The sequence below is a fragment of the Sinocyclocheilus rhinocerous genome, unplaced genomic scaffold (genome assembly GCF_001515625.1).
Source record: "Sinocyclocheilus rhinocerous isolate Xijiao unplaced genomic scaffold, SAMN03320098_v1.1 scaffold1150, whole genome shotgun sequence".
Lineage (NCBI taxonomy): Eukaryota > Metazoa > Chordata > Actinopteri > Cypriniformes > Cyprinidae > Sinocyclocheilus > Sinocyclocheilus rhinocerous.
In genome coordinates this window covers 766,948-776,821 of record NW_015666491.1, presented here as the reverse complement: position 1 = coordinate 776,821, position 9,874 = coordinate 766,948, and the positions used below count along the sequence as shown (strand labels likewise).

General features: G+C 37.0%; 1 protein-coding gene across 3 annotated transcripts in view; it reads left to right on the top strand.

Moving 5' to 3' along the window:
- uhmk1 (U2AF homology motif (UHM) kinase 1) overlaps positions 1 to 8,136 on the top strand; it is an 11,333-nt gene extending 3,197 nt beyond the window's left edge. Inside the window, exons 1-9 of one of the 3 annotated variants that reach the window (XM_016543778.1) lie at positions 159 to 794; positions 1,370 to 1,662; positions 2,281 to 2,472; positions 2,649 to 2,743; positions 2,829 to 2,905; positions 2,994 to 3,092; positions 3,194 to 3,282; positions 4,018 to 4,090; positions 4,872 to 8,136. In XM_016543778.1, coding sequence (XP_016399264.1) covers positions 494 to 794; positions 1,370 to 1,662; positions 2,281 to 2,472; positions 2,649 to 2,743; positions 2,829 to 2,905; positions 2,994 to 3,092; positions 3,194 to 3,282; positions 4,018 to 4,090; positions 4,872 to 4,900 — 1,248 coding nt within the window. In that variant the 5' untranslated portion in view covers positions 159 to 493 and the 3' untranslated portion in view covers positions 4,901 to 8,136. Of the gene's footprint in view, positions 1 to 158; positions 795 to 1,369; positions 1,663 to 2,280; positions 2,473 to 2,648; positions 2,744 to 2,828; positions 2,906 to 2,993; positions 3,093 to 3,193; positions 3,283 to 4,017 lie in introns of those variants that run through there. The other 2 variants (XM_016543777.1, XM_016543776.1) reach the window with 2 other exon arrangements.
- The last annotated feature ends 1,738 nt before the right edge of the window (positions 8,137 to 9,874 follow it).

The following is a 9,874-nucleotide window of genomic DNA, read 5'->3' as shown; positions in this document are numbered from 1 at the left end:
CATATAAATTTAGATGATATCTTGCATATGCAAGAGCAATGCATTAATAGTGCAATATATATATATATATATATATATATTAGAATCATACTTAATTACTTAAACTTCACTGTAGAAAACACACTTTGAATAACAATGTCGTCATTTCCGGTATCATGGCCACCAAAACAGTGGCAGGAATTTGTCAGCTCGGTCCAAAACTGGGTTTCATGGATCCGCTGTGTCTTTGAGGCGCCATCTCGGCTTTTCGGATCTTTAAGATCCGACTATGGTGCGGCACTTCGGACCAATTTGTGCTTTTGCGTTAAAATATGGCATTTGAATCCATCTTCGTCAGCAGTTGGTAGTTAGCTGTAAACGTTGGCTTGCAGGAAAGCACTATGCAAAGATCAGTTTAGCAAAAATAAAGTTTCTGCAAAGGGCAACTAATGGAGCATACACTACTTATTATAAACCTGATAGTATTTAACTCCGATTATTACTGATATTACTCATGGCTTGTAGTTCTAGCTCCAATGCAAAAATGTCCAATCCAAATGTCAGCACACCGGCGATGGCGGTGACACCAGACGCCGTGGATCAGAAGACAAGCCCGGTGGTATTTGAGATTTACGGAAAGATCTGGAACGTGCAGGCTCGTCTGGGGCAGGGCGTCTCGGCCTCGGTGTACCGGGTGAACTCCGGCCGGGCGAGTTCTGCAGTGAAGGAGTTTCAGGTGGACGCGCAGGGTGGAGATTACGGGTATCTCAAGGAAAGCTCTGTGCTGGAGAAGATTCAGGGACATAAAAATATAGGTAAACCATACAGGGGTCAAGACAAGCTAACAAACATAGATTTAAACCAGTGCTTCTCAACCGGGGGCCCAGGGACCACTCTGCAAACTTTCCTGGTGCCCCAATAAGACTTAAAATTATTTACAATTTTCTCGTATTAGCATAATCTTAATTAAAATACTAAAAAAGAGAGATGTAAAACGTGTGAGAGATGTGAGTTTATTTAATTTAATTACAACATCAGTACCAAAGGTACAAATCAGCTTAGATATTAGGGCCTTTTAATATTCTCTTGTACAAAGGGTCCCTTGTAGTCAAAAAAGTTGAGAACCACTGATTTAAACAGCTCAATGTGCCATTTTATTGGTATTAAAATCATGCAAAAAAAAATCATTATTTTGATTCTGTTTAATATAGAAACAATTCAGAAGTAGGCCTACACTGGCGTTTCAAATCTAAAATTGCTACTCAATTTACTATAGTGATCATGATTCCTGAAGATCCAACTGCTGTTCCAGCATTGTAATGTTGGTATTTTCGTTGGTTAACGTTGGTATTTTCTCTCTTGTCTGGTGTTTTTTCTGTTGTCTCTCTAGTGACGCTGTATGGAATGTTCACCAATCACAACCCATTTGGTGTGGCCACTCATTGTCTGTTGTTGGAGCTTTTGGATGTGAGTGTGTCAGAATTGCTGGTCAGGGTGAGTAATCAGGGGCATTCCATGTGGTTGATTCAGCACTGTGCCCGTGATGTTTTGGAGGCCCTTAGCTTCCTGCACAGAGAAGGTTACGTACATGCTGACCTCAAGCCCCGCAACATTCTCTGGAGCGCTGATGACGAGTGCTTTAAGCTCATTGACTTCGGCCTTAGCTTTAAAGACGGACACCAGGTGAGGAGTTGATATGGTTTTCCTGAGACACCCCATCATTTGCTGTCTGAATTTATTCACATACACAAAAATACACTGCTGTTCAAAAATTTGAGGTCGGTATAATTTTTAATCAACTTTTTTGAAAAAAGTATTTTATGCTTACCAAGTCTTCATTTATTTGGTCAAAATACAGTAAAACAGTAATTTTGTGATTTTTGAATTAAAAATAACAGTTTAATGTCTTATTTATATATATATATTAAAAGTATTTTATTCCTGTGATGTCAAAGCTGAATTTCCTGCAGCCATTACTCCAGTCTTCAGTGTCTCACGATCCTTATGAATCATTATAATATGCTGATTTGGTGCTCAAGAAAACGGGTTGAAAGCTCATGTTTATGTGGAAACTGATTAATTTTTTTAAGGAGTCCTTAAGGTATGAAAAGTTAAAAAGAATATCATTTATTTAAAGTAGAAAATTCAATTTAATGTAGAATTTCTTAAAAAAAAAAAAAAACTTACTGACCTCAAACTTTTAAATGGTAGTGTAGTATTAATGTTCCTCAGTATTCAGATATAGGTTGGAAGTGAGGTTCTTGTCTTGTCTGACTAAGGGTTCTTGTCTGTTCCTTACAGGATGTGAAATACATCCAGACAGATGGATACCGGGCACCTGAAGCCGAGCTGCAGAACTCACTGGCCAAGGCAGGTCTAGAGAGCGACTCTGGCTGCACAACTGCTGTGGACCTGTGGAGTCTGGGAATCGTTCTTCTGGAGATGTTCTCAGGAATCAAACTGAAAGAAACTGTGAAGTCTCAGGAATGGAAGGTCAGCTGATGCCCAAGCAGCTGTGAAGCTGTACTCTTTCCTGAATATGAATTTAAATCTTGAATGTTATTTAGTGTAATAACAATTTGCTTCAAAATTTTCTCTGAGTAAACTGTTCCTCATGCTATTTTGACCTGTTATGCTTGCTAAGATGGCATTGTGTTGTGTCTCTACAGGATAACAGTTCTGCAATAGTAGACCATATCTTTTCAAGCAATGCGTTGGTTTACCCGGCTATCCCTGTTTTTCATTTGCGGGATCTGATCAAAAGGTAGGAAGTAATCTAAGCGGTGTACTAGTGAGTTCTTTAGACATGTCTAAAACAAGTAATATACAGTATGTCTTTACATTCCCAGTATGCTTCACAATGACCCTAAACTGAGAAGCACAGCTGAGTCAGCATTAAACAACCCTTTCTTCAGCATTCCCTTTGGTTTGTATGACTTTGCATCTAAAAACATTGTCTACATCGCCCAGTTTGGTGTAACACTGTGTGAGTGAGGAACTGCTTTGGGTTTTAGCACCTCATATTGAAGATTTGGTTCTTTTGCCTACACCTGTCTTGAGACTACTAAACGTGATCGACGACAACCACCTGTATAATGAGGATGATTATGAAGGTTAGTCTTTGTCTTTACATTATCTTTATAGTAAATATATTTTAAATATAGTGTTTTATTTAGTAGATCTCAAAGTCACATTTATTTCTTGGTTTTCTTAGATATAATAGAGGACATGAAAGAAGAATGTCAGAAGTATGGCACGGTTGTATCCTTATTGATCCCAAAAGAGAATCCTGGCAAGGGACAGGTGAGGAAAATGGAATTTCAGTAGTGAATGTGAATTATTCTAGATATTCTCTTGACCTAATAATTGGAGGATGAGATTTTATATCCCAGTGGTACTATCCTGGTAAAATAATAATCTCTATAAAAATAGCCTTATCTAGTAACCACAAACAGCTCAAAGCCATGGAAATCTATTGTTCCAAAAGTGTGGGAACTCTGACAATGACAATTTCTGGTTTATTAGAAAGTTTGACAAGATTAAAAGTAATGATAACTTGCCGTTCAGTAAGAGAGTCTGATGTTAATTCAGTAACAATTCAGACAGATTAAGTGGGGTCATTCTGTGAAGGATTCATTAAATTGATTCAGAACGATAACTAGTGAGTCTTTTTGACACATTCAAATAAAGAAACTCATACGAGTTCATTTTTTTAATTAATTATACAACACTGGTCACACTGTATGTATGTATAAGAGAATGCAATAGAAAGACTTATCCATTTATTGTATTTTATTGTACCACTCAATTATATATATGTTTAAAATACTATATTAATGTAATTAAATGAAAAATCCTTTTTGGAAGCTTACAAAAAAATTATTTATTTTCCCATGATGCTGTTGATCCAGAAGCAGCAAAATAGCGCAGCAGGTGTCAATTCCACCTCCTAGTGGATAGAAAGACAATGATTCAGAGTGTAATGTGCTATATATTTTGTCCAGTTCTGAAGATTCATCATTCGTCTTGTCTTGGCAGGTGTTTGTGGAGTATGCAAATGCTGGAGACTCCAAAGAAGCCCAGAGACTGCTGACAGGCCGAACGTTTGATGGCAAGTTTGTGGTCACTACGTTTTATCCACTTAGTGCCTATAAGAGAGGTTACTTATACCAAACTGTGCAGTAAGGCTGCACACACACCTCCATACACAAGATGTAAATTACAATCATGTTACTGGTTTAAAACCCTTGATCTGTGTATTACTCTGTTGTGCTACCTTTAATATTTACGTGTGTCACTAAGAGCAACATTGTTGTGAATATAGGCACACATGCAATTTAACTTGAGTGTAACAAGGAGAAAAGATTTAGTGCCTGCTTCCTACTTCCTTTTTTACTAAATGATAACAACATAAGACAATTATATTTACTGTGTGATAGCTGGTTGCCAGACATTCAATATGTATGCTTCCATACTTTTTCATTTTGATTTTTTTTTTTTTTGCAGTGGAATTGATACACTGCTTTGGTTTACACTGCCTTCTAAATAACAGATCACTTCAGAGACTAGGTTTACATGCTCTTTGAATGTCTACAATTCCAAAAATGTGTAGTTTATGTGGCCTGTTTTCTTCCGTTCTTTTTTCCGTTGTTGGGTTTGGTGAAGGTATGTAGGTATTTCCAGTAATTATGCACATATTTATAAACTACTGGCAAAATTCACTGGCCTGCATGCACTGTGGCGTGGTTAACATTTATGTTCAACTTCACCATGAAAGCTGTTTAACCGCATTTAAACTGAAGATGGAAATCTGCAGAGAGCACAAATACGACAGAGCGGCTAGCCTTGTGCTATAGATCATTCTTAAGTGACTTTTTTTTTTGCTTATTCAGGGTTGACTGGAATGAGACTCCATGTCTAACACAAAAGCCACAATCTGTCTCATCCAAAACCTCTCTGGATATGTTTATTGAACAATATGCTTTTAAGTATATTGTTTAAATATATATTGTGTCTGAGAACTCATCAAAAACATATCAAGTGGACTTCTTTGGAAAATACTCAAGGGTTAAAATGTGTGGTACTGTATTTTGTGCAAAGCAATGTAACTCATACCTTCATAGCACATATGTGAAGATTCATGAGCAAATATTCTACTATGTATTTTCATTAAGCTGGACTGCCCTGACACATTGATAAATAATGCTGTTATTGTGAGAATCACTTACTTTACTATCTAAGATGCAGTAACACAAATGAGTTTCAGAAAGGCTTTTACCTATTGTTAAAGCTGAAATGCTTTCTACAGACACGTTCAAGTCAATTGTGTCAGCTATTTGAACGGATTTTACTATCTGTACAATAATGGTGAGGGATTTTGAAGTCGTAATATTATTTAAAGGCTTTTCCAGTTGTGATAGGTATAGGTATATTCCTGGTATCATAGTGTTTTCCAATCAGTTTGTCTGTGATTGCATGAAGGGAGTCTTTAATAGTACTACAGAGCTTCCTGACACTTGAGCAGTTGTTCGTATCGTCTGATGGTTTGTCAGTCATCCAGGTTGATTGTTTTTCTTTCTACTGTCCAGTGAATGCCATAAAGTCAGTTTTCTCTGTCCTGCAGTCTAGAAACATGATTATTCACTTCCAGGGCAGTGAGCTCTAATATGATTAGTGTACAAGACTGTGTGAGGAAAGAACAGTTGAAGTTGAAGTTTAAACTTAAAACGTCCTTAAAAAAAAAAAAAACTCTAGATGGGGTGTGGATTAGATGGCATTGTGGCAAATAGTTTTTTTTTTTTTTTGATGGGAATGTTTTAGGAGTGTTATTGTAGGAAAAGGGCACTTTGGTTGAACTGATTTGCATTTCCTGAGTGTGTGTCATTCCAGATTTACTTAAATTCTTGCTCTGAGCATTGGAAAGAAAGTGTGATAGATCTAGATTTTATACACTTATGTGTATCTCTCTCCCTCTCACTCTTGCTCATTAATGGTGATGACATTTGAGAGAATTGTGGAGATGTTGAGCAAGAGATCTTTTAGTATCCTGCTCATATGAATCTGGTCTGCTGCCACTGGACTAGGCATCTCACAATAAAAAAATAGTGAATTTTACATAAATGTGACTATAGTAAGTTTAAGTGCATCTTCTGTCTGTGAGCCATCCTTACTTTAATTTAGCCTGCTGTTAATATAAATCCACAATAAAATTCCAAATTTATCAACTACTTTTTCCTCAAGCAATATCATCAAAGATGCTCAAATAGAGCCCCGAGGCCCCTTCTAACACTTTTGAAAAGCACAAAAGATTTATTTTCATAACTAACTATTGCATAGAACCTGGGATGGGTGTCTGTCAGGGATCATTTCATGCTGCCTTAATTTTTTTTTTTTGTGTGTGTGTTTTTTTTTTTGTATGCTGTAATAATGTCATAGTCAGTACATGCTAGACCATGAGAAAAGTGCCAAATTTTTTTTCAAAAGCCTTCCCCCCCCCCCCACCAGCAACCCTGGAGAAATACCCAAGACTGCAGGGAAGCCATATATATATATATACACGTTTATCTTGAAATGCATTTAGCCTAAATGCCTTTACATGTGTCCGGGAACATTAAAATCTGTTCCAGTTGGATGCCAGAGATCATATGAACAGTAAAGCACAGTGCTGGAGTTTGGCTGGCCTTTGTGTTTGTGCAGTGAGTAATGAGCCTAACAAGAGAAAACACTGTAGGGTGTAACCACAGATAGACATGGGAGTGAAATGCTCTTTGGACCTTAATAACTCGAGAAAGGTTGGAGAACTAAATGGCATCTTGAATGGTGAGAAAGATTTTGAGTTGGTGACTAGAAAGGACATACTGAAATTCTAGTCAGTAATAGAGAAAATACATGCAAACATCCTTGTCTTTTACCTACATATTTATGATCATAATTTCCTTTGCAACCCTCTTTAAATATGTATTGGCTGCTTTATTGGTTTCAATATTGCAATAAAGAAACTAAAGTCATACATATCACACATATCTCATAGCAGGCATATGACCTTTGAAGGAAAGGGGTAAGAACTCACCTGACAGTACAGTCATTTAAAGTGTGAACTTATAAGGCAGCAAGGTGATAAGCTGACATGAATCATGGATAGATAATAAAATATAAGGGTTATAGGTCAGAAACTGAATATGTGGCTTTGCTAAGGTGAAAAACAAACAAGAAAGTCTTGTATTATTGAAATCGGGTCAACTTTTTTTTGTACTGCATTAGGTTAAAGGATCAGAGGTTAAGACGATTCTTCAAATCACTTGGTAATCTGAAAGCTGAGTAAACAGACAACAGAAGTGAGTTCATGTGTGATCTACTGTTTGCAGTGAAAAGTCATGGTAACATGCTGACTTCACAAAGGCATATAATGCATATAGTGGGCTACCATGATCAAAAGGTTTGTAGAAATAGTGTTTACAGTACATTTGTGGTACACAAGTGCATTACAGTGGTTGAAATGCAGGGTTTATAGTATCAAAGCAGTAAGGATAACGATGGGAATTGTGATGAAATGTCTCTCATTGTTTTGTATGCAGATTCTATTTATGATGCTTCCCTTTAAAACATGCTTTTCAACTGTGAAAATTCCCTCCAAAGCTTTTAAAACAGTTTTACAGTCTGACACGTCCAGTCCGAAGGATATTCTTTGATAGATTATGTAAATCTGGTACGGTGAAGTCTATAAGTCTACAATTTGATAACAGGAGATTAAAATGAATATATTCAATAGTTAAGGTAAATAATAATTGAATTTTACATTGGAGGTGTGGTGCTGGTGGCCTACATTACCATTATTTTGCTCCATATTCAGACAATCATGTGTTCTTGTATAACCTTCCTCGTTTCAATCTTGTGTGATTGGGCGAAAGATAATTCTTTGTGACGCTCTGCCTTAAAGTCCACATAATATGTGGCAGGGAAAACAAACCTAAACTTGAATTTGAACATGCTACGAAGTATAAAAATGATCTTAACATTGAGGATGAGTGTTTTCTGTATTAGTTGGAGTAAAAAAGATGTTGTATATGTCATTTGTAAAATGCAAGTTGAGCAGATGATCATCTACTAAGGATCATGGGAGACTGACTTAAGAGCTCTCGATGGAATGAATAATGTTCATAAGAGCTCTCGATGGAATGAATAATGTTCATGTTTCTCACAATAAAATGTTAATGTCTGTCATGATCTCGTGCCTTTAGCTTTCTTGAACGAGAAATCAAAGGCTCTTGTAATGTAAGTGACTTAGGAATTCACTGACCACTAGATGGCAGCACCACCTTTCAGACTGTAAAAGTGTATTGCAACTGTCATAGAAGTGTGTAAGGTTATTGTGGAAACTGACATCATTACTCAAACTTAAGCATATTTGCCACTAGGTTTGTGCACATCATAGCAGTAAAAACGTGAGAATAATGTTACAGTAAAATATCAGTAATATATTTCTGATAAGAATACCAGCAAAAGCTCCACATGTCCCCTTGCATGTTTATGAAATATTTTGGCTAATTAATTTTTTTAGCTACCACAAAAAAATGTTTCCCATGTTTAAAGCAACTGTATGTACATTTTTTTTTTTACCTTGAAATATCAGTTTCAAACTCATTCTAATGGTACACTGACTGTTTCTTTCCCACGCTTCCCCCCAAACATCTGTTCTGCGAGCGTGTACGAAACTGTCAATCGAAAAGGGCAGATTGCTTTATGGCAGCAACAAATGCACCTGTGCTGTGTTCCAAATCGCCCACATGCCCTCATTCACTATTATAAAAACGAGTGAGCGAATTCGGACAGAGTGCGCTGGAAGGGCTGACGCTTTTCTTTGTACTTGCTGTTTAATAATCATTTGAAACTTAGCAAACTAACCGCTCCAGCTCCAAAATAGCATGTATAAACCTTAATTAAAATATTTAATAATCAATTAAAACTAAATTTATACCTGTATGATATTACTCTGGTGGAGCAGCGGTTTGGAAAAAGGATGGATGAGTGATTCAGTTGCAGGCAATCTTCTGAGCGGCACGACCCTCTCACTGCATTATGGGTATTTTCTAGCTGTTGAGTGTACATCGGCTGTACACTCGTTATTGCTGTGCATTATGGGATTGAATGAGTGCACTTGATACCCTGATCCCAGATAGCACACGAAGGTCTGCAAGATGTCTGTTAAAGATCGCTTAATCTGGAAAGCATCTGCTGTGTACAAATATCTGATAGGCGTTTTTAAGATGTCAGTTTTACATTATAAATCATAAACATCTCAAATACATATTCTAAAAGTCTATTTGACATCTGATGAGAAATGTCCTATAGATGTATTGCAGATGAGCAAACACTCGCTTTGCAGATGTAAATGCAGACGTCAAATAGACATCTCTGTGATGTACGTGTGCTATTCCTATTTAGAAAATGTCTTTTAGAATATTTAGAATGTATGTAAAACTGACATCTTAAAAAAATGTCTATCAGATGTTTGTACAGCAGATGCTTTCCAGATGAAGCAATCTTTAACAGACATCTTGCAGACGTACGTGCACTATCTGGGTACACACAGCTGCTTTAAATCCGTTCTGTAGATTTTTCTGCCAAAAGAAATGTGAAAAGTCTGCAGATTCGGTCTGAGCCTACTAATGTGTCGCCTTTATGTAGGAAGACATTCAGTTTTTTTCAGATTTTGTTGTCTTTCTCAATTAGGATTAGGACAGTAAATATCCCCTCCTGGGCTACATTCTTAAGACCCCCACAGCACGTCTGTATCGTCAGCTTCCTGCGGTTCCCTATAGCTCCATATCCCTGCCAGTGTAAAGGTTCAACAATTTACTGCAGTCTAATAAACCAGGCCTTGTACGGGGCTCTCACT